Consider the following 25499-nt stretch of genomic DNA (forward strand, 5'->3'; position numbering starts at 1 on the left):
ATGTTCATATATTTATGACTATTTACAAAAAATAATAATGATGATAATTCCCCTCCAAGTGAATGTCAAACCTATTTACAATATGTCATCATACAAAAATGATTACGAACAGCAAATCATTGGCGTTAAATGCTAATTAGCTCTGTATGGCTAGATTATTTTAATCATCACATTTTTTTCTCGATCACGAACATGAAGTATCAGCCATAATATTTCGTACCGTCAACACTGAGAAAACCTATACTGTGTATTCTATAATAATCCATTCGTTCAAGCTAATTGTGTACAATTGGGAATCTGAGAATCGATTTCATAAGTGTGATTTTATAGAAATACTTTTAAAATTCGAAATTGTTTGTAGTAAGGTGCAATTTTACGTAAACTTTCGTGCAAGTGAATACCGAAGATACATCACTATGAACCAGTGGTTCTTATCTAGAGGTCCTTGGACAGAGTTCTAAGGTAGTCCGTGAGCTTGGACATTTTTTTTACATTGTTATATGCTGGATATTTTTCGGTAAAGGGGTCAGTTGTATTCAGCTTAAAGGCTCGGGGCGGGTGATTGGCCTCCGTGTCATTGGCACAATGGGTCCGTGGAACATAAAGGGTTACGAGCCCCTGCTATAGGGGATTTTGGGGGCTGTAATATATTTGTCAGGTCACATTTCCTTATATGTTAGGGACTACTAAGGACTATATCGAGAATTCCTAACGTATTTTTTTGAGTTTCTTGATAACGACTTAGATTAAAATATCTCCAATTAAAATCCATCTAAACACGTTGACCTCAATGATGTCTATGTAAATCATAAGAGAAGATGTAAAATATTTTGTGGACTTTGAATGCCTTGCAGAAAGCCACTGTAAATAGATGACAACCATCCTAAGGTATACTTGATCATAGAAGCTTTGCTCTTCACAGAAAGCTTAAACAATGAACTTAGCTTAACTTTCGAGGTGGTTGCACAGAAATCCCAATAATATAAGCAAAAATTCATTACACAGATTCATTTCCCAACTCACATTTAGAAAGAATTTTTGTCTCAATATTCAGTAGCAAAAGTCGGATTTCGAGGAATGAAGATCTAGATGACAGTGCACTCTTAATGCATTGATATATCCGGGCATAGCCTAGGGGCCTCATAGTAATGAGATCTGTATACAATTTTCGAGAGCCGTTAGACGGTGTTTCTAGCCAGGTGAGAGACCTCAGAAAAATATACTTTGCCCAAAGCTTAAGGTGCTCTTATGACGGTCCAACCTGGGCAACCACCCTAATTGATAAATCGCAGCTTTTTTCACCAGGGCCTGCTATATCTTCAGTAATATCCTGAATAATGTTGGGAATTTCACCTCGAACCGTGTAATACGTTATTCTTTTAGATTTATCATACTGAAAATCATTCTATGACTTCTCAATGATGAACATACCATCAGAGTGAGAGAGATTTGATGAAAGCATACCTGCATGTGGCTGAAAGCCATGTAATCACAGGATGAATGTAGAACGATGGATCACTACGGGAATAAATCAATTTCACTTTTTATACGATGGTTGGTGTCTTCTTCAATGTTTTCCTTCAGGGATACCTCAAACTGCCAGAAGAATCTTGAAGGACTCATAACTCCAAAATATACGTCTACGGCAATGATTCTGACGCAGCCCTGATAATTTCATTTCTAGAAATGGTAGTGCAGATGCAAATTTGAATGTTTGTGAAAGGCTTTGGTCAGAGAATATAAATGTGAAATGATGCTGGTAACCGTAAAATACCTATATGCGTCTAGCAATTCTCTCACCGATATAATGGCTGAATACTGCTCTTTTTACTTAATTCTTCTTTACTTTTTATAGAAAAATACTACTTTTTCACATCTCAGCTAGGAGCATCTCTACACATAGAAGCAAAAAAATATTCCATACATATCTTTTTCCCCTCAAAGCTGCTTACGCTAATTTGTCTCTAACCTATGTTAAGATGTAAAACAGTCTATAGAGTTTTCTCTATTCGATTATAAAATGCTCTATTTACCATTAAAAAAGCTGCTTTAACGCATTTGAGAATCGGTAATTATTTTTTGTACGTTGTTCAGTGATAGTGTTACAGAGAAAAGTATGGTCAGGGGTATGTGCCTGCCAGACGTCTTCTTTACGGATTAAATACTCAATAATGGGACAATAAGTAATCAGTACCTCCTTTGAACGGTAATGATGAAACTCCTTTAACGGTATGTCCGAAAAATTTCTTCTCCAAATCGAGATATGTGATGTTTTACTCATATAAGTATAAGTATGATCCGCATTTGATAAGAGTGGGATGTTTTCGAGAAATATTGTTCGTGCCATTAAGCAATTTTTTTTCGCGAATTTCATGATCAGTCACACCCCCTGTCCATACTAACAAGTACGAAAGTTTGAATCACGAATAAAGCTAGCGATCACACTAGTGTCCAGCCTGACTGAATAGTCATTGGAAAATATTTGCTTCCAATGTTTCCCTCTCCCCTGTGCTGCAATGAAGCATTAGTAGTATAGGCTGGTTACATTTGTCCAGCCTCGCCTAATGTTCCTTCTTGAATATTTCCTTCAAGAACACTCTCCGTAACATGACTGTAGACGTTCTTTGACCAATGTGAGGGTACCAGGCCAGACGAATTGGAAGATCGGAAATGAAGGTGGGCTCCTTTGACTCGGGGTGAGACCTGGAAGATCGTAGTCGTTCTCTTCGACCAGCCTTCCAATACATTCCTGCCTCCACCATTTGCCGATTATTACCAATTGTGGTGTGGCTACTACTCCCCATGACCTACCCTGGAACATATTGGGCCAGACTGGACACGAGGGTGGCCCTAGCTTAATGGAAACAAAAAGTAAACGGGAAGCATCATTTTACACACAGACGTCTCATCTACGCTTATATACACAGATGATGAGCATGTGTACGATGAACACACATACAAACACCATGTCATAATATCATGCGTCGGTGATCTTCGGTCGGATGACCACGAGCCGCTTCTTGTCGACGCATCCGCTGAAGCTGAAAGACCTTTCGAACATTGCAGCTCGTTCCCTGATCCGCGAAGTAGGGGGAGAACCACTGCTGATGTCCGTAGAATGTTTTGGCACTTGTTTGTACTCTGCGGGAGACTGGAACGCGTTCGAATTCGGTAGACGGAAATCATCTACTTGGACAGCCGGTGCCGCAGCGGACAGCGGGAGCCTGCTGACCGAAGGTGGGACAGACCGGGGCCTTTGTTTCACGGGAGACGAAGAAAACTTGTGCTGTCTGTGGGCAGTCCTCGCGAATCTCCCGTCGCTGGATTCAAAGGATGGCTCACTCGTGGCGGGCGTGTCTTGTCGAAGGCCACCGGTAACGTGGTCTTCGAATTGAGCAATAGATTTGAGGAACTCTTTCTTGAGTCTGGCACTCGGCTTCGTGTCAATACCCGTCGTTTCGACATTCCGCAGGAGGTATGGAGACGTGAGATCGCTACTTCTAGTCGCTACACATTCACTGAAAGGTTTCGAAGAGGTGGTGGATTTTAAACACTGCTGACCCGTGTCCGGTTTTTTCTCGTCAGTATCACAGCTTTTGCCAGTGAATCGGAACACTGGTCTGTCATCGACAGGGTCCCGATCCCCGTCTTGTTTGTCGGGAGTGTTTTTGGAAGCGCTCTGATTAGGTTCCTGGGCACTGTTCTCGCTCCGGCTTCGCAAGTAGGTGCTGAGGAATGTGCTCGAAGAGTCCACGTTGGCCCTGGTTTGCGAGTTCGTACCCGCGGATGAGATCATTGCTTTCGGATGAGGGAATCGCACCACGCACTCGGTCTGAAAAATATGCTCGTGGTTATTCCTCACTTTGAACTGTTCAAAGCTCTTAGGGCTGCCGTGGATGAGATCAACGGATGATTCTTTCGATGGACTCTGGTGGTTTATAACCTGTACGTTGAGGAACATGTTCCCTCTAGTTCGTGTTGGGGATCCGAATGCCTCGGAGACTTTAGCGTCGTCACCGCTCTTGCAAGATTCGAACTTCGTCAGCAGTTCTTTTACAGAAGGCTTGTTCTCTATCCGAAGATAGTGGGGGTAGTCCAGCGTCGAAGACCAGTCGTTCTGCTTCTTGTTATCGTGATTGTCTCTTGGCACAACGACCGACGAATCTTCGAGGCTGACCAACTTCTTTTTCGCTGGTGATTTCTTGAACTCGCTCGTTTCCTTCCGCTTGTCTTCTTTGACCTTTGGCATAGTGCTGTAAGCGAACGTATTGCTCAGTCTGCGGGCGTTGTCGGTTTTCGGTCTGTAGCTCTGCCGTTCTGCCTGCATCCTCTCCATTTCTAGCTTCATCTGCCGATCGCGGACAATCAGTCGACCTATTTCGGATTCGAATCTTCTCTTCGACTCTTCCATGGGAGACATTGGTGACACTCTCTCATTGATTTTCTTTTTGTTACCAGCGTTCGCGTCCATCGAATCTTGGGCCATCGGTGTTGCATGTCGTTGCACGAAACTCTGAGAAGCAGTGATACCAATGTCTAACTTCGCGCACATTTCAGCGGTTTCTGTTTGACTTCGACCCATGACTTTGACTATATCGTGGTGCGTCTTGTGTTCCTCATGGTCCGAAATCTCCCGATTACCATGTTCTGAAGTCTCTAATTCCTCCTCGAATCCATTTTTAGAACGTAATTTTAGAGTTTTCGCCTTCTCTGCTAAAATTTCATCATCAGGCTCAACACCTGTGCGCTTATCAGAAGTACCATTCGTCATGCTATGGACTACAGCATCAGATTTCTTCTTGAGATTGGCCATTTCTCCATTAGAATCATCGGTGGACCAACTTTGCTTGTGTAAACTCTCCTCGTAATCGAATCGTTCGGATGGCCAAGATGCCGATAACTGCTTTTCGATCGCTTGTACATCCGCCGGGCTAACGTTGATTTCGGATCCGGCACTGCTGGGCATTTCCGAGACATTATCCATCGTCGGGGAATCTGGCGTTACTACGCCACTTCCGAAGCCGCAAGCTCCCAACAGTTCCTGGGAGCTCCCTTGGCCATTCTGTGACTCGTAGGACAAGAGCTGGGATATGCTAATCGTGTCTGACAGCGTCGCAGCCATGGACGCACTGATTAGCCGATCTCTAGCTTCAGACTTGTCTTCGACGCTGGATAGTGACGGCAGGTAAGAGCTGCCGTCGTCACTCCTATTATCTTCGTCGGTCGCTTCTATCACCGAAGCTGTCGCGCTACTTGTTTGCGATGACGAGGCAGCTGCAGAACTCTTTATCCTGTCGCTGCTCGATGAAGTCTTTGCGGTTATTACTGCGTCGGCGGCACGCGTACTTCCACTGAAGCTTTCAGTTCGCCTTGCTTTCGTGATTTTCGAGTTGTTGTCGCTTTTGCTTCTTCGAACAATTGGTGGGGAACTCAGGGTATGGTACAGACGCTTCAAGCTTAGCTTCTGCGCTTTCGGACTGGGTTTCCCAGCCTCAGGAGGAGCGGGTACCCGTTGTTTCATCGAAATCTTGCCATCATTCTCATTAGCAGCGCTGTCGGTTTGTTTGTGGCTTACCGATGTCACAGTGGAAGACATTTCAGAGAGTTTTCGATCCACGTGTTCACTATCGCTCGAACACTCTTCAACCGGTGAGGTTTTTGGCTGGCGATAGCTCGTGCTCACGTCGAATTCGATCACATTCTCGAAATACGAGTCGTGCGACGTTGACCTCATATGTTTCTGATATCCTGGGGATTTGGATGGCGAGGTGATGGATCCAGCTTCTTGAAGCGGAGTGTATTCGACGGATGTCGCTTGCGAAGACCCGGTTTCATCTGAAAGGAGTAAAAAAAAATATTGTACATAACAAGTTTAGGGTAAATGGGGTGAGCCCCCATGATATTGCTCCACAACAAACAAATAATTTTCATGAAAGCCCCGTATAAGATATTTCTTACCGATCGGACTGCGTAAGTCATTGCTGTCAATGTCTTGACTCGTCAGCGTTGCTCCAAACAACAGCGATTCTGCGCTCTTGACCGTCCTCAGCTTCTTCGTTGCTGTGTGTGGAACTTCGATCTCCGTTACATCTTTATCCTGATTAACAATGGATAATAAGTGAAGTCATTAGTATTCAGCATACCGTAGAACGTAACTGAGCAAAACAAAATGTAAAAGCGAAAGATTTCGCCCGATACTTCAGTCGGATCGTAAAAGTTCAAGAATCCGATGAATGATGCTACAGCTGCCACAATTACCTGACTAGAAAGAGACGAGTTATGCACGAATATCGGACTGCTGATCTTGGGCCTCTGGCCGCCAGTCACCGTACCGCTCCTTCTCCTAGTTTTGCTTCTACCGCTAGTGGTGTGCCAACCCCTGGAGAAAAAGGACTTCCATCCTGATGGCGACTTTTTACCCTTTCCACCAGAACTTCGACTGTCGTATCAAAAATACATGAGAAAACGCAATATATATCCAATGCTCGAATGTCAATAAAAGTATGTCTCGAAGTACATATAGAGTGATTCAGAATTTCATTCATGGGCAAAACTTTAAGGACTGATAGAACACCTTGAAACATGCAATGCTTATCATACATGGTCGTATCGCAAGCGGTGGTGCGATAGTCGGCGCTGTCATTGAATGCAAGAAGCGCTAGTTCTGTCTGGCGTCATCATTTCTGTCATGGATTGCAGAAATAATGGTTGGTTTCACAAACTTCAAGAACGTGGACATATATTCCGTGTATGGTGCTGCGAATGGGAATATTTTGGAAGCTCAAAAACTGCCTCAGCAGTTGCTTTTGACAAGAGGCGTGACAGAGACCGAAAAAACTTTGAGTCATTGAACCGGTTCGGCGTCTGTGCTAAACATTCTTCTTGTGGGTTTTCTCGCATGCCTGACACACTCTGTATCTTGTACGCCACTGAGACACATCACCCCAAAATTTTCGATCTGGCACGCATCTTGTCGAGAAACGCCGGTGCAGTCTTTGAGATCCCAGAGCATTCCGGTCTCATCCTCAGCACCGTACATGAAATGAATTTCACTTTTTCCTTGGTTCGTAAGAAACCAGTCATCCCTCCTGCAATCCACGATAGAAATCACAATAATTGGAAGAACCGGTGCTTTTCTTATGCATTCAATGACATTTCTGTCCGGTGGTTCACCGCTTGCGTTATAACCATGCATTGCACGGCAAACATTATAGCAAACATTGTTTGTTTAGATTTTTCTATCATTCCTTGAAGTTTTGAAGTTTATCCCCGGGGTTCCGACAGGGGCGTACTCACGATCGACCTTTAGAGAGGACGCGAAAGTCTTGGGGGGTGGGGGAGGAAATATTTTCTTCCCGAGAAATTTTGAGTTACCACCCTTCGAAAAGCATTTAAATCGACAGAAATTGGTTAATATAGCATATAAAGGGTATTTTCTTTTGTTTTTTTAATTTTTCACTCAAATATTCATTTTTGGTCGATTTGGGGTGGGGGGCCTCCCTCTGCCACCCTCTCCCTGCGTGCGCCTCTGGGTTCTGAATCACCTGTATATGAGCTAAATCACAAAAATATGACCATTTTGTTTTACCCTGGTAAGTCGATCACTGTATGGTATTTGATCGGGAGATTGTCGGCTCCACCTCCAACTTCGATGAATTTTAACTGGGCCGACGGCGCATTCGATGCCAGGGCTCTCGACCTGGCTTCTTCTAAGGACAAAAGCTTTGTGGGAGTGGATATCGCCAATGATTTAGGTCTCGTTTTCTTGGGCGTTTCTAAAATTAAAAAGTAGAAGATATTCCACATTGCATTCACTGATAACTCAAAGTAAAAGTCGAAGTCTAGACTAAAATTACAAGTACACTGAAATATACAGGGTGGTAATAAAATAACTTTGTCGATACGCGGCCCCTAGTGGCCACAAAAATCAACGGAGAATACGAATTATATTCGAGGTTATATACGGGCTATACATAAATAGTTAATTTTTCTATTTTTTGAAGGATTAGCATTAAGGCTTTCAGAAAACGGAATCTAGCAGTAAGAGTGTTGTGCAGATGACGAGCAGTGAACACGAACAGTGTTTGGGACTTCAAAAAAGGTGAAGACACCTCGAGTCATACAGGCTGACCCAAATTGTTTGCACAGCGGATATCTCTGTAACCGTTGACTTCAGAAATATATAATACTTTCAATTACAGAATTTTTCAATAGACGTGTGGGTTACTCAAAATTAAAAACTAAATTAATTACTAAATTTTCCGGGGGGAAGGGGGTGAAATGTAAATGCGGCTCCGAAAAGTTCACGTACGTGCAAAAAATTACATATTCTTAATTAAAACATTAACGGAGTTATTTGCCTTTGAAGTTTTGTCGCCAATGATTTAAGTTGTTGTTAGTAAATTGCACCAATCAAAACTTTGAGCCAGTACACTGATAAGTTGCAAAACCACGGTGATTTTACATATTTAGTATCTCGATAAATATTTCATTTAAAAACATGAGATTTTTTGCAAAGGACTTTACAGAGCGGGATCTAAATTTCATTCTAATTAAAAGCGTGCTAAAAGCACACTGGATCTACATAAAAAGCTGATTTCTTCTTTTTTTTAATGTATACGACGCGTTGGAAAATTTAAGACATTTTGAGTAACCGCACTTCATTCGAAAACTTTTTGTGATTGAAAGTACGTTTCTAAAGCCAGCGGTTGCAGAGATACCCACTCCTGCCACATCATATCCATTTCCATGTATCCCAGATATATGCAAACACTTTGAGACAGCCGGTATATAAGAACATTAAGTCGTTAAAAGCGATATGGAAATCATAATTTTACAAAGAAAAGGCACATCTGCTATTCATTTAATTATGTAAGTTTATCTCAACGGAAATGCTCACCTTCACCGGGTACAGGACTTGGGAATGCCGGCATTTTGGAGCTGAAAATCAGGTCTGTATAGCGTATAAGATACTCAGTCAGCACAGCTTGTACTCCTACTACGTGGAGAGCACCCACGCCGCCGTTTTCAATCTCCCTTGATCTGTGAGGGGAAAAAAAAGAGAGTACATAACAATTAGCGTCTTCATACATTTTAGATATTGTGGCGCATCAATAGAAGATCAATGGCAAAATATTGTTTCTCAAAAAAATCTAGGCAAAAGCTGCTACTTCTATGGCACAGAAAAATCTAGCGCTATAGCTACTTTCTCTAGTTGCCTGCAGGTACATGAATTGTTCAGTACTCACCGGTAACGAGATCCAACGGTCACGAAAGCATAATCAAAGTACATAATTTAGCAAATTTTCAGTTTAAATATAGATTGAAATTCGATAGGAAAATTATAAGCGTTATACAACATAAATCAAACACGACACACAGGTAGGCCGGCCTACTCGTAAAACTTTCAGTGGAGGAAATGTGATCCAAAGATTTAGAGCACGGATTCACAGCCTCCGGCCCGTAGGACAAATGCTGCCACGAAGAAGTTGTATCTGGTCCGCGGAACGTGTTCCGGTAGAAAAGCATTAATACATTCCGACGCATCAATACATACCATGATGAATGCCTAGAACGACCACACACAGTAGAACCTCTCGATAACGGACACTCATGGGACCAAATAGTTTGTCCGCTAACGGGAAGTGTGTACTGATGGGGCAGTATGATATACAGTTGAACCTCGTTTACACGACGTTGGGCTTTGGTCGCAAGTGGTTCCCATACATTTATTGTTACAATGTATGTATATGTTACTCTGTGAAAGCGATTACACCAGAGGTCATGCATAATTACCAATCACCTCGATGTGAAGAAAACTTGATCAAATTTCGCAACATTTATCACTTTCACCGTCGATTATGCATAATTCCTAACTAATGTTAAAAAGTTTAATAAATGTCGAAAAATTTATACGTATTTTCAAAATTTCTCGGAAGGAAAAATTTCGTGCCCGCTCTAAAGTTGATCCCGCGTACGCCCCATCCCCATATCTACAAGTTTCTGCCTCGCGAGCGACAGAGATTCTGCATATCTGGCCTGTAGACTGAAAAGTTTGTGCTCCTCTGATTTAGAGGATCTGAGGTGATTTCCAAATCCCAGTTTATCATAAAAATCACTGAATTGAATAACTATGAATTCGAAACTCACCTCAAGAGATTCGGTGCCCACACGATAGCGACATTCTTGGGCGTCATTCCAGTCTGGGAGCCGTGAGCCGCAACTGCGCTGAGATGTCTCATCAGGTATTCCAGCGACCTGTAGTGCGGTGGAGGCAACTGTTGGACGACATCTCTCAACTTCAACAACCTTATGTCTTCGTCAGCCTGAACTGCGCTCTGGTAAAAATAAATGGAATAACTATTAAATAAGGCCATCATAATGACCACAATATTCATCATTAACTTTTCCGGACAGTTAAGCGATAACCCATAACAATAAACTACAGAACTTACCACAAACTTATCGTACAAATGGAATGTCAGGAGAGGATTCGGTAGCTCCCGGAAGTACATCTTCAACAGCGAGGCGACGCAATGAATGTCCTGTAAAATGGCTTCGTCTAACAGGTTGGGAACTCTGTCTTCATCGAAAGCATGCCTGGAAGTTGAAGCCGTATGAATTCCAATGCCAATATTCCTTAGAACTCAAAACTCAACGAAGTCTTTTAAGTTGCACAAACGGCATAGGTGCCAATTCCCGGACTTGAAAAATTTGTAGTTTATCAAGTTATCAAAAAAAACATGTCACACAAATAAACAGGGAACGCCTAGGGATTTTTTGGGATTGCAATAGGTGACCATATATAAATCCCGTTTACCCAGGACGCATCTTTGGTCGTCCCGATTTTTTTAGAAAATACATAATTAGCAAGTTTTCTTTTTTTTGGCATCATATTTGGCGGCAATTACTGATTTTTCGTACTTGAAAAAACTATGATTTTCCCATATTTTTTCCTGAGAAAACGAGGTCAGCCTGGAATTCCAAAGACTGAAAGAGTATCCTCTTCAGGGATTCCCCATTCAAACGAAGCGTAATTTGAGGACTTTTAGGGGATTTGTCTATGAAGATACAAGAAAAATCGGAAGAACCCCCTTATTTCCGACCGAAAGATTTTAATAAATTTGAAAAATCGAAAGCATTGGCACCTATGGAAACTGGAACCTGAAGACATGGAACTCACCTGAGTTTCTGTATGTTAGACGTTACACCTGATAAACGGTAGATGCCATCGACTATCCCATATTCTTCTATGAATTCAGCGCAACATTTTAACACTAATGGAACTGCAAAAAAATGAATGAAATTCCAATGAGAAAAAACGTCTACAACCAAAAACTAACAAGTCTCTATATTGTTATTCATTGATAAAATTTTGATTTAAAAAATATATATTCATTAGTTTATACACAGTCGAGTCAAATCAATGTGACCACCACATATTATTCAGAATAATCTTATCTGCTCACTACTATTACCAGTACTAAACCACACATGTACCCACATCATTCTTCTGGTGAGTTCATAATGAATTCGTACTTGTTGGAAAGTGCGTGTACGTGTTGTGTACCTAATGTGAAGTTTGTTAGTGGGTAATGTTTGTTATGCGTAGTGTAGCCATCTGCCATCAATTTTCCCAACTATGAGTGAGGTGTAATGATTGAAAAAAAGACACTGTCGTAGTCCTTCCCTTCCTGTTGCTCTCTGCGGCGAGACCGGCCCCCTCGTAGTTGAGAACCACAGCAAACCAACTTCAGTCGATCATCACTGCGGCGAAGGTGGCGTTCGAGTCCGGTTCCTTGCGATGCACGTCCATCACTATGACCCCTCGAACACCACAGTAGTATCTGCTCACTGCAATCTGCTTCGAAAGTGACAAAAGTAAGAGCTCTTGAAGTTTGCTCGAAGTCTTTGTTGTGGTAGAATCGGATTGCGGTGCATTCGAGGTGCATTGTAGTACATTACAGGTCATATTGATGGACTCGCATCGCCGCTCCATTCCATCCCATCCATCGCGAGGACCCGAAACCGACCATGACCCCAGCTCCGTCCCCCATAGGGGATAAAGCTGGTCACCCAGAGGGTTTGGGCCATGGTGAAAGAGCGATGCAACGTCCGGAGCACTAAGCACCGAAAGACAATCAGCGGGCAAGAAGACAAAAAGTTGAGGTTACATGGGCAGGTGCATACGCACGTCGCCAACAGGCCGCGAAGGAGGCCCACAAATAACTATAGACACATATATATATATATAAGAGATATATAAATATATCTCGGCTCCACTCACTCGTGCGATTCAAACGTGGGATATACACTGAAGAGCGAAATTCGGCGAATTGGAATCTGGGGACCCCCCCCCCCATGGGGAAGTTTTCTGCAGTTACCTGATGAATCACATTTGTTTTAATTACTTTGTTATTGTAAAATTCGCTTCTTCAGTAAGCTGGTGCTTTCACGTGTCCTTTTCCATAGCACGCTGATGAAGTGGGAAGAAATAAACAAGACATGTTGTAAAGGAAAAAGGGGGGAAGGGCCTTACAAAAAGATATACACTTATTTTGCATGATTGCATGATAATAAATCTTTCCAAGAGGCACCAAGAAAGTCTGTCCGGGTCCCAGAGAAGGCACGCTACGTCCCTGGGTGGACCCTCATAGGCTTCTTTCCACAAGCAGGGTCGCAACAGAGTCGATGCTTGGTCAGCCGGGCAAGATCACATTTTGGCGCCCTTTGTAATGTTGGAAGGAGGGTTAAAATTTGAAATTGGTGCCCTCTCTGGTCCGGCATATATCCGTCAGATATTTTGGTTATAATTTGGAGGTCCGAAAAATCATGAGACCCCCCCCCCCTCTAAGGCCCTCATCACAGGCCCCTCTAAAGTGAATTTACGGCGGTAAAAAACAAAAGTATGATAATAGAACCGTCCCTGGGAGCAGGCCAGTAACCAGAAATTTTGTTTGAAGGGGGGTTATTTCCATTTTGGGAACCAAAGTGATAAAACAATAGATTTGGCCATCTTTTCCCCTTTTTCGCTCATTTGTCACATTTCGGGGGTGGGGGGGGGGGAGAAAAGATCCCTAAGTCCGCTGACTCCCTCCCACTACGGTCCTGCCGGGGCCCAAGGCCATTGCCGTCTTAACGCATGAGCCCACCCGGGCACAGCACAGGGGCTGCGAAATGAGATCTGGTTGAAATTGTAAAAGACAAAAGTGAAACCGGTACGCTTATTGGTTGAATTTTTCAAGTTCTATAAAAGAACTTTTGTCAATCTCTTATAGTGTAATACCCGGACTTACGATAAGAATTTTATGGGCGACTCTATATTGATAAGTATTTTATCGGCTTCCCCCTCCCTCTTCCCCCCATTCTCGCAAGTGTCGTCTTAATGCGGGGAGGGGGGGGGGCACCCGAGCACGACCGGGAGGAGACGGGGTTCAGCTGTAGAAAGGGGACCTCATGAATATACGATCTGATATAAACATTTGAGAATAAACACGCAAATTGGTAGGCAGGTATTTTTTTCTGGGCAGATAGGAGGGGGAGGGTGGCTCAGAAAAATCACTTCACCATAGGGCTTGTGCAGGGCCGCAACTAGGGCAGATCCGGCTGGTTTGGTGAATCGGGTGCTGGACCAGAGGGGGAACAAATTTCACCGTTTAATCTGTGCTTCAACATTACAAGAGGGTGCCAAAACGCTTGCCCGACACAGCTGACCAAACCTCTAGTTGTGGCCCCGGGTCTACGATGGTCTTAAGTTTTCCTTGATGTACCAATGGGTAGGGGCAGAAAAGAGAAAGGGGGATATCTGCCCATGCGGGATCTATTCTTGGTGCCCCCGATGACGCTTCTCAGCTCAACAAATTTTTTTATTACCTTCCAACTCGGATTTGGCACCATTTCCTGGAGATGCGCCCCATGTGGCTGCACAGGTCGCACGGCCTCTGTGGGGCCTGAAAGGCTTCAGCCTAGTTTCTTATAATTTTCGTTTTTTTCATACTATAAATTCTTTATCGAGGGACCAGTGAAAAATCTGGCCTCTAAGGCCCCAACAAAGATCCCAGCTTAGCGACCCCTGCGGCAGGACGTGGGTGCGATAAATGCATCCAGTCTTCCCGACTAGGCCAGTGTTTATATGTATTCGTTCTATAGATATTTTATCTATGAAGTAATGAGTCCCGTGTATACCGGGTGACTCGAAACGTTACTCCGTCCGCCAATAACAGGTTTTTTTTTGCCTTGTAGCATTTGCAGTGAATTCGCAATGGCACTAACAGTTTTAAGGGAATTAAAATTAATTTAATACTCTAGAATACCTTAAGACATTCATTTTTAAAAATATTGTTGGTGCTGCTATTTACTTTCAAAATCAGAAGTGCCTTATGGGGTGATGACGAAGCTCAGGTATAAAAAACTAAATTCCTCATTCAGCTTTGCTCCTTATAAACTGATCTGAACATCGAGCTTATATACGGCGTGATTATAAAAAAAACTATCACGACATATGGGCCCCTAACTATCATACCATTCACAGAAACTGAATGAAATTTTGGCATAAGGTATTTTGATGTATGCGCTCAAGAATGATATGGAAAACAACAGTGTCACTCTAACAGTTACGGTTACAGTCAGAAAATTTCGAAAATATCAAATGGCGACACCAAGTTTTTTGTATTGGAATGCGATCTCCATACTGAAAAACACTATTTAAAACAATGAAAGAAATAATCTCAGCATCGATGAGATAATTCCAGCATTAACCAAAGATAATTTTAGCATTAATGAAACATAATTCCAGAATTAATTAAAGAGATACTTTCAGCATTGACGAAATTGATCATTTCAAAATTAGTGAAAGTAATAATTCTGTAGTTAATGAAAGATAATTTGGAATTAATGAAAGTAATAATTCTGTAGTTAATGAAAGATAATTCGGAATAAATGAAAGATGATTTCGGAATAAATGAAAGATGATTTCGGAATAAATGAAAGATGATTTCGGAATAAATGAAAGATGATTTCGGAATCAATGAAAGATAATTCTGGAATTAACGGAAGAAAAATTCTATATAATTAATGAAAGAGATAATTTCAGTTCCAAAATAAATAAAAGTGATAATTCCAGCATTAGTGAAAGAAAACTACAAAATTAATGAAGGGAAATTCCAGAATTGAGGAAGAAATTATTCCAGTATTAATGAAATAAATAATTTAATCTTTTTTCACCTTTAGATGAGTTCCCAATCCTTTTTTTAAATCTTTAAAACGCAATATTTAGAGACTGAGCTGTACATTTCTATGAGCAAACGAACTTTGTTTTCACCGAGTCACTGTCCAGTCAACGAGTTCACCGAGCTACCGAGTTTTGACTGGTTTCCTTGCGTTTGATGTTTCTGCCGTCGCGGTGGCTGGACGCTCCCTCTCGAATAACATAAAAGCTCGATGGACCTGAAAGATCAAACTTCCAGTTCAGTTATTTTTTCAAGACCCAAGGAAACATCCAAAATAAAGCACCTCCACACAAGCAGACGACAGATAAGATCGTAAAAAGTGAATTTTTCCGCACTCCACTTCATAGTAATGTGCTGCCATCTAGTCTCAAATTTAAAAGTGACTCATGTGGTGATGATGAAGTTTAAAGTAAATAAACTATGTTCTTCATTCCGCTCAGTTCCTTATAAGCAAAGATCATAAACTGAACTGGAAACTAAAACTGAAAGTTCGGTTATTTTATTGGAGCATAAGGAGACGTCCAAAACAAAAACCTCTTAATGAGCAGACGACAGACAAGAAGTCGGTTTGTTCGGTTCCCTACAAGCTAAGCTCACAAACAGAACTGGCAGTTCAAACTTGCAGTTCAGTAATTTTTTCAAGACACAAGGAGACATCTAAAACAAGGAACCTGAAGAGAAGCAGACGACACAGATTCTGAGGCTTTATTTATATACTGTTCGTGCTGCCATCTAGTCTCGAAATTTCAGACAACTCATGCGATGATAAAAGAGAGAAAGAGAGAGTTCTTTGTTTTTTTGAGCATAAAATTTTTTTTGAGACGAAAATTTCGGTAAAAAAATTTCGTACATTTGCAATAATTGATTCTTATTTTATGTAGAAAAATAATTATTTCTTTCCACAAAAACATTCGGACGATATGGATGATCGAACAAATAAGTGAAAATACGGATTATGTGGTCTTCAGATAGGGTTACCAGATTCAAAACTGAAAAAGGGGAACGCCTGGCTCGAACCTTAGGCAGTGCCGTCTTAACGCATGCCTCCCCCGGGCCGTAGAGAAGAGGTGCCTCAGAAAAACGAGACATAGTTGAATTTTTCAGGTAGGGCCTCCAAAAAATCCCTTGGCTCGAAGGCCCATGATGTTCTTAAGACGATCCTGCCTGTCAGCCTCTACCGTTGTGGGGGTCATGGAATTCCAGTATTTGATTTTTTTAATTCAATTAATTTACGTTAATTAAGCAAAAACACCGATAAAAAATTCGAAAAATGATCTGTTATCGAATTGCAACGTATCTACTCTATAACAAAATCAAAAACTCGAAAAGGGCCTGTTTCTATGCAACGAAATTTAGTGACGATTTTATGTAACGGAAGTTGGTGACGTTTTTGTGAAACGAAAATCGGTTACGATTTTGGGCCAACTTTTCATTCAACTCTTGCATATATCGGGGCCCATTTGACCCATCAAGATCAAGTTATGTGCATATATACCGAGAGGCTCTCACATCCTAAAGCAGGGCACCTAGGCTGGAATAGATGGCGAGCCCCCCCCCCCAAACCATCTTTTTCACGGGCCCCTCTGTGGTTAATTTATAGTGTGAAAAAAAATCAAAAAGTGATAAGACACGTTCCTGCCCTGCGTACAGCCCTGCCTTTGTGGGGAGTCATGCCGGATGTATGTATACGTATAACATAAATATCACTGCTCGCAACACACAGGGTCGGGATACCCGGGGGGGATTGCACATCCCCCCGGGGATTGCATATACCTTCATGGGGAAATTAAAACGTTTCATTTCCAGGGGCCCTTGATGGATCTCATTGTTTTATTGCTGCTTTAGCATTGAAAAACTTGCTATAGCGGAAGCCCAAGATATATCCGGGCTGGGGGCTCCATAAAATTCACGAATTCACGGGTAATTGCGTGGGGGGGCCAGATTTTATTCGTTGGTAAAATGAATATTTGCTGTGGCCCTCACAGGGGTATAGCCGATAAACTTCCGAGTCAAGGACCCCGTCTCATTTTGGGGCCCTGGATGAATCTCATGCTTTTCTGTTGTTTAACATTGTAGAATTTGCAAAAGCGGAAGCCCGAGATAAATCCACTCTGGGTCCCTCACTAAAAATCTGCGTATTGGGTCCCCACTACTGGATGTGGGGCCCTCGATATTATTCGTTGTAAAGTTGATAAAAACGGAAAATTTTCGTGGCCTCTCGCAGTGGGGATACCCGACAAGCCTCCAAGTCGGGGCCCCCATGGAAAAGTTTACAGGTTCCATTTCGGGGCCCTTGGATGAATCTCATTCTTTTCTGTTGTTTAACATTGTAGAATTTGCAACAGCGGAAGCCCGAGATAAAGCCAATCTGGGGGCCCCACTAAAAGTATGCGAACTAGTGTCCCGGGTAATTGGTTGGGAGTCCTGGATTTTATTCGTTGGTAAAATGAACACAAATAAAAATATTTCATGGCACTCGCAGCGGGGGATGTCCGACAACCTTCCAAGTCTGGGGCCCCATATTTACAGGTTCAATTTTAGGGGCCCTGGATGAATCTCATTTTTTTCTGTTGTTTAGAATTTTAGAATTTGCAACAGCGGAAGCCCGAGATAAATCCAATCTGGGGGCCCCACTAAAAGTATGCGAACTGGTGTCCCGGGTAATTGGTTGGGAGTCCTGGATTTTATTCGTTGGTAAAATGAACACAAATAAAAATATTTCATGGCACTCGCAGCGGGGGATGTCCGACAACCTTCCAAGTCTGGGGCCCCATATTTACAGGTTCAATTTTGGGGGGCCCTGGATGAATCTCATTCTTTTCTGTTGTTTAACATTTTAGAATTTGCAACAGCGGAAGCCCGAGATAAATCCAATCTGGGTCCCCCACTAAAAATCTGTGTATTGGGTCCCCGCTACTGGATGTGGGCCCTGAATTTTAATCGTTGTAAAATTGATAAAAATGAAAAATTTTCATGACTTCTCCCAGGGAGGATGTCCGACAAACCTCCAGGTCGGGCCCCATGGAAAAGTCGATAGGTTTCATTTCGGGTGTCCGTGGATGAATCTCATTCATTTTTGTTGTTTAACATTGAAAAATTTACATTACATCGCTATCCCGAGATAAATCCAATCAGGGACCCACTAAAATTCAGCGAATTGGAGTCTGGGGGAAACTTTCCTCACACACATGGGGAAGTTTTCTGCAGTTACTTGATGAATCACATTTGTTTTTGTTACTTCATTATTGTAAAATTCGCTTCTTCAGTAAACTGGTGCTTTCACATGTCCTTTTCCATAGCAGGCTGATGAAGTGGGACAAAATAAACAAGATATGTTGTGAAGAGAAACGGGGGAAGGGTGGCGGCCAAAGGCGACCCTTAATATTTCATAAGAGATGACGAAGCAATTTTAAAAGTGTTTTTATGCAGTTAATGCAGTTAAAAACATGTAATTTGTTTGTTGGGCTCAGAAGAGAAAGAGCAACAACTGTCCAATTGGAGGGGGGGAGGTCGTATAAAAATGTACATTTTCTATTTTGTGTACACTGTATTTTCCCCCCTCAAAACTCGTACAGGGTGATTTCTGGTCACATTTTGAGAATTTTTGAAATTAGAACCATACCACTACGATAACAGTTGATGAGATAAAGGCTGTAACAACACTCCAAGGAGAAACCACTGAATCTTAGAATGGCCATAATATTACCAATAGGGAGGGCCTCAACTAGTGGGGGGGGGGGGAGCAGGTGGGTGTGGTGCCCCGGGCGCATCATAGAAGGGGGCGCAAATTTAACCATTTAACCTATCCTTCAGCATTACGAGAGGGGTGCCTAAATGAGTAGTTCCCCTATCCAACCAAGCATCCAGTTGCTGCCCTGCCAATAGGTTATCTTATTTCTGACGAATCACCGTTATATTGGATATTTTTCCTTTTAGATACATTCTCATGTTTGTAATTTATACCTGGTAGTATCTTTTATTTCTATAGATCAAAACACAGTTGATCCACTAATGACCCACAAAAATCATGTCCTTATTCTGTAGAACTTGGTTTACTGCATTAAATCTGGTTCCGATTTTCAACAGTAAATATGCAAATAGGTAGGTAGGAATTTGTAAGCTATAGGTAGTGGTGCCTCTCTCAGAAAAATCGTTTTGTATGTGGGCGTATGATAATGTTAAGACAGCCCAGGGCGTACTTTATGAAAATTGTGAAACGCTAATCGAGAGAAAAACTCAGCAATAATGTGAAGTCTATTTTGCAATATCATTAGTTTCTTATGTTTTGTGCCATCCTTGTGATAACGATCTTCAACCGTACAATCAAGTGTTCTTAAAATTTTAGGATCTTCTATTGGACGATCGATGTTGAAAAAACATTGTACATTAAAACAAAAAATATACCATTTGATATCTTTTTGTGGTGCCGCTTTTGTACAGATGCCCTAAGCACGTGCTTATTTTGCTTAATGGTTAATCCGGCCCTGGACCACCGGTAGATGCCAACTTCATTTCCCACCCGACTCTACTGATTGGAAATTGATGTACGGTGATATGATTTGGTGGGCGGTAAATTAGTAGATCCCACAAATAGGTTATAGGCTACCTTACAAGACGTGGGGACAGGGGTGTAGCACCGTGGATATTTTAGACAAAAAAGTGCTCAAAATTTCTCAATCTAGTTTCAGAGATACCGTTGTGCTCTACTGGAAAGCTGACAGTCAATTTTTCTATGCAAATCGTCCGATAATTCACTTGTTAAAACTGATATAGCAATTTTCATAGTGCACATTAGTATCGCACATTATATTAATACCAAGAAAGTTCGCGTTATGTGTTATACCGCATCAGTAAGGCGCTATTGATGTCATAAGTAGGCAGTGATCACAATAATGTGACTCGACTGAATCCAATCACTGTGTGGTCATGAAGTGTGAGTGGGTATGATTCGGTCCCGGTATCCTAGGACCTGCATAGGATATGTACTCATTCATATTTTGCGAATAAGGTACATAACAAGCACTCACTGTCTCTGCCAGAGTTCATGAGGTGCTCGCCGAGATCACAGCCGAATACCCTTTCCTTGAGAATCCCGCTCTGTTTCAGCTTCCGTCTGGATGGCCTGGACAGCAGGAATTGCCGGAAGAATGCGATCAGCTTGCCGTGCTTTCTCAGAACTATTCCAGACACATGAAGAAATAACTGTCACCGAGGACACTCAACATGAATCATAACTCATAGATCATAAAATCAGGGTACGCCGATTAAATCACTAGATTATTTTTTAAATCATTGACTTAAATTTCATTGTTCCTTTACATAATTTCAAACATATTGAAGTAAAAGTAGCCTAGTATGGTATGCATGGTTATTGATATGTAATAAAGTTTGCGATTTAAAGAAGTATACATCTGGTATGTACAGGGCGATTCCTAAATTCATGGGACAAACTTTAAGAGGTGATAGAGGACTCGTAAATAAGCGTTTTTGGTCATAGAACGTGTGGTCAAATCACTAGAGTAAAGGTGGTCGAGGGTGTTCTTAGAGGGTTCACAACAACACTTTACCAAAAACAAATATCATATTTTTCCGGGAGATTTGCTGCGATACGTGCTATCAACTACTCGAGGGTGCCTATGTACCTTCAGATCGAATTGGAGTTTGTTTCTTATTCGTGGAAAATCATCGAAACACTTCAAGCGGTACAATCACTTGTGGTAGAATTCACGTTACCCAGGTTGCAACATGAGAAGACCTACCACATTACAGTACCCTGCAGCCCCTCGAATGGTTGAGTGCACTTATTGCAGCGAATCCGTCAGCAAAATATGATATTTGCTTCTGGTGAAGCGTTGTTGTGCACTCACCAAAAACCACCCTCTACCGCCTTTGCTATTGCGATTCGACCACATGTTCTATGATCAAAAATACTTGTTTAGATGTCTCATATCGATTCTTAAAGTCTGCCCCTTTAATTTAGAATCACCCTGTAGAGTGTTGTTGAACCTAATCCCTAGAAGTAGTGCAGAAAGATAGTTGTTCCATTCCTAGAGTTTGTGAATGGAAAAAATGCAGAAAAATATAGGGAGCTGAGTTAGATGTAATTGCACTAAGTATCTTCAATATGCATTTCAGTGGAGTAATAGGTCTCTTCTGATAAAAAGTGAAAATGTCTGGAATTTGCTCGCTCATTTTAAAATCAAAACTCATTAAATTTGTGAAAGAATACAAATGTGTAAATTATTAAGTAAAATAATTCAAGTTGGAAACACATAGTAAATGTATTAATCAATTGCGCAAAAAACAATCTTGTCAATTAAATATGTTTTTAGTTTACTTGATGCTGATTGGTCCTTTGTTTATACATCCAGTTAATAGAGAAGTATGCATCATGTCATACCGAGTTGCCACCAGGCATTGACTTTGGGGGGGGGGGGACAATCATGAATAGAAGCATTTTCTCCACAAGGAAAATGTTAATCCATGACTTTAATTCAGGCTCAATGACATTTCATGTTACGAAAGCACAGATTTTTTTTATTGATATTTTTTTGCATGTAGTTCATTCATTAATGCAGAGCCGCCCTTACGGGTGTGTGACAGATGCGATACACCGGACCCCGCGTTTCTGGGGGACCCCTCACTCTTATGTAATTATTATTAAATAAATTTTCCTTATTTTCATCAACTCTGGGAATTATTACTTTCATTTATTCTGAATTTTCATCAATACCGAAATTATTTCTTTTATTTATGCCGAATTTTCATGGATGCCAGAATCATCTTTGTCAATCGTTTCTCTTATTTTCAATTCATCATTTCTGAATTTTCATTAATTCTCAGACAATTTCTTACATTTTTCCCTAAATTCGATTTGTTTTGGAATTATTTCTTCCATCAATTAAAAATTTTCTTCAGTTCAAAGTTTTCATTAATTATTTTGGTAATTTACATCTATATAAGCGTGTCTATATTATTATTTTTCAGCATTCGTGTACATTCTGTAATAATGTATGAATTTTTGGTTGTGCCGAAAGACGCAGCCGGCCCCTCTATTATTATCGCACCGTGCGCCGTGTCTGATGAGGTCGGCCCCGCATTAATGATGAATTTAATTTGATAGAATAGGAGAAAAAAAACTAGGTAGGTGATACGAAATATTCATTCTTAATAATTAACTGCTGTTCTAATTGATAAGCAGTCAACTAAATCGTCTAATTAATAAACTTAAATCAAAAAAAAATCCGATAAAAAATCAGAAAAACATAATTTAAATTAAAACAACACTGGTGAAATAAATTAAGAGAATTTGCATATTTTATCGAATTTCATGAAAAGATGTGAACTGAATGTGAAACACTGCTTCTAGACAAAAATGCAAATCTTGTACGTCAAATATGTAAGCGTACACGTCTGTGTAGGCAGAGCCAGTAGAGAAACAGGCTTTATAAGCGCGCGTAAGTTAAGACGCATTTCGTTCGCTAGCACATCTCGGCGAATTTCTTGGTGTTATTTTGCAGCAATCGGTTAATTTCAAATTGTAACAGTAAAAATGAGTAACCACCAACGTTTAGATGATGGAATGAGGTGGCGAATTGTGGGGAGGCTAGAAGCAGGCCAATCTCAAGTCCAGATTTGTAGAGAGTTCAATTTAACGCCCAGCGTCGTGTGTAACTTATGGAAACAGTTCCAGGATACCGGATCCATCGAGAGAAAGCCTGGGCAAGGTCGTCCAAGAGCCACGACGGCCAGAGAAGATCGCCATTTGTCGATTATAGCGAGGCGTAACAGGAGTGCTACAGCTTCTCAGCTCTCTCTCGTGACTTGTATGCAGCCACAGGAACCCGTGTATCAAGGGTGATAGTTTCCAAAAGACTGCATGAGAAAGGGTTGTTTGCAAGAAGACCTGCTGTTTGCGTCCCGCTCACTTCTACGGACAGGAGAATCCGTTTATCATGGTGCAGAGAGCATAGAGATTGGAGTATGGATCAATGGGCGACCGTTCTCTTCACTGATGAGTCCCGGTTCAGCCTAAGCACCGAGTCTCTGGAGAGAACCAGAGACACGCTACCTGCCCTCCAATGTCCGCGAAATCGACCATTATGGCGGAGAAGGTTTAATGGTCTGGGCAGGCATCATGTTGGATGGCCGCACACCTCTCCATGTCTTTGAAAGAGGCACTGTGACTGGTGTGAGGTATAGGGATGAGGTCTTGGAGCCCTATGTTCGCCTTTTCCGGGGTGCAGTTGGCCCGAAGTTCATTTTAATGGACGATAACGCCCAGCCACATAGAGCTCTTCTGCTCGACGATTTTCTAGAGAGTGAGGATATTCGCCGGATGGATTGGCCAGCCAGACCTTAACCCTATAAAGCATGTCTGGGACGCTCTGGGGAGGGCAATTGCAACTCGCAACCCCCCCTCCGGGAACCATCCAGGGAATGAAAACAGCGTTGCTGAACGAGTGGGACCAATTGCCGCTGGAAATGATAAACTGCCTTATTTCAAGTATGAAATCGCGCTGCGAGACCTGCATATCTGTAAGAGGGGATCATACCCCCCCCCCCCTATTAACCCATCTATTAACCCATTTTTTTGGTTATTCTGCAACCGCTGTTTCATACCTTCCGCCTCCAACGAGTGTTACGCACGATCATGCGTGTGTATTACAATTATTGAATGGGTATTTGTTTTGTATTGTATCAATGTATGTACATATCAAATTTCATTAAAATCGATACAGTAGTTCTAGAGATAATCGACCAAGTCTGCGAATTCTCTTAATTTCTTACACCAGCGTATTTTTTCCTACTGATGAAATCATGATTTTTCCATACACTGCATAACATTTTTATGCATAGGTGACATGAAAAATTGCATTAATTTCAAAGGTAAAAAAGCAAATTTCACGATTTTTTTTTAAATTACTAAAACATAGATTTCTATTCAATAGTAAATAGTACTACAGATGAATACTGCAAATTTAAAAAAGATGTATCGAAGGTAATGCTGCATACCTGGCTTAGCTGGAGCCTTGGGAATCTTTATGGTGTTTGGCACTTTGTCACCAATGATTTCTACGCATTCACAAGGGAAGAAGCCGACCTGAAGAAAGTATAAGTAATATTTCAATTGCATGCGCCTATTACAAAATGTATATATGTTACGGTGTAAATGTGATATATCGGTTATTATGCATAATCGCCAATCATCTCGGTTAGGTTGATATATGTATCACTTTGTCCGGTGATTATGTCCCATATCCAAGTGTCGTCTGTAAAGTTTATAAACACTCAAAAAAAATTATACGTAATGATAATTTGGTAAAATGGTACGTAATATGGGGGTATGATGGTGAAATTTGTTAAATGAGATTCATTATATGAGGTACAAGGGTTAAATTTCTTAAATAAAAGTTTTTTACATCGAGGTCCGATTGTAGAATTCGTTATATATGAGTTTGTTATGTTGGGTCTGGCTTTACAAGCACAAAACTTGTGAAATTAGAAAATCAAATAATTTGTTAAATAAGAGTTCGTTATATCGGCGTGTGATCGTAAAATTTGTTACATGAAAGTTTGTTATATCAAAGTCTGATTTCAGAATTTGTAAAATAGAAGTAAATAATAGGAGTTATGTCGGGGATGGTTCGTTAAATCAGGGATCATTATATCCGGTACAGACTCCGGCTCACACGCACGCACGATAATCTAAATAACAAATCTTATCACGGCAATGGGACGGATTTATCATATTTACCAATACAAAATGGTGATTATGAGTTATAACGGCATATGTGATGAATTTAGTTTGACTTTGTTTAGCAGCGATGCTTGGGTACTATGCATAATCACCGATACTACAGGGAAATTTATCAAACTTATCTAAATGGTTCACGATTATACATTATAGATAATGACATTTATCACATAGCCGTATTATAAACAATTTAATGTATTAGTAAGATGTATGATTTGTAATTTGATGTTTCCATGGATAATTACCTGAAAACCTTTTTTACCACGCCACCATGTTGATTCTTCAGGCGGGGGCATGTCTATCACAGATATTATATCACCAACCTGTGAAAAGCGTATCAAATATATCTTTATTATTACGATAATGAAATACACCACATTTGAGTAGGGCTCCATGAAATCCCAGTCCGACTCATCCTTCATCTTCGAGCCCAATTGTGGCATCAGTATTATTGCTATAGCCAATCGCTGTGCCCTATCCTACTTTTTTTTTCAACGATCAGACGTCACTTGAAG

At 41.3% G+C, this 25499-nt stretch overlaps 1 protein-coding gene across 6 annotated transcripts in view; it reads right to left on the minus strand.

Annotated features, from left to right (window-relative positions):
• Nucleotides 1-815: 815 nt before the first annotated feature.
• LOC149081365 (uncharacterized) overlaps nucleotides 816-25499 on the minus strand; it is a 138934-nt gene continuing 114250 nt past the window's right edge. For 5 of the 6 annotated variants that reach the window (XM_089238176.1, XM_089238175.1, XM_089238181.1 and 2 more), the window contains 11 exons: nucleotides 25230-25307; nucleotides 24243-24330; nucleotides 20255-20404; nucleotides 11183-11285; nucleotides 10455-10599; nucleotides 10150-10337; nucleotides 8900-9042; nucleotides 7589-7775; nucleotides 6259-6439; nucleotides 5959-6097; nucleotides 816-5835 (listed from right to left, as the gene is read on the minus strand). In XM_089238176.1, the coding sequence (XP_089094302.1) occupies nucleotides 2978-5835; nucleotides 5959-6097; nucleotides 6259-6439; nucleotides 7589-7775; nucleotides 8900-9042; nucleotides 10150-10337; nucleotides 10455-10599; nucleotides 11183-11285; nucleotides 20255-20404; nucleotides 24243-24330; nucleotides 25230-25307 (4260 nt within the window). In that variant the 3' untranslated portion in view covers nucleotides 816-2977. The remainder of the gene's footprint in view (nucleotides 5836-5958; nucleotides 6098-6258; nucleotides 6440-7588; nucleotides 7776-8899; nucleotides 9043-10149; nucleotides 10338-10454; nucleotides 10600-11182; nucleotides 11286-20254; nucleotides 20405-24242; nucleotides 24331-25229; nucleotides 25308-25499) is intronic. The other variant, XM_089238177.1, reaches the window with a different exon arrangement.

This window comes from Pholcus phalangioides, unplaced genomic scaffold (genome assembly GCF_987345545.1).
Source record: "Pholcus phalangioides strain wild (caught in Gottingen) unplaced genomic scaffold, Ppha-v1.0 ptg000010l_1, whole genome shotgun sequence".
Lineage (NCBI taxonomy): Eukaryota > Metazoa > Arthropoda > Arachnida > Araneae > Pholcidae > Pholcus > Pholcus phalangioides.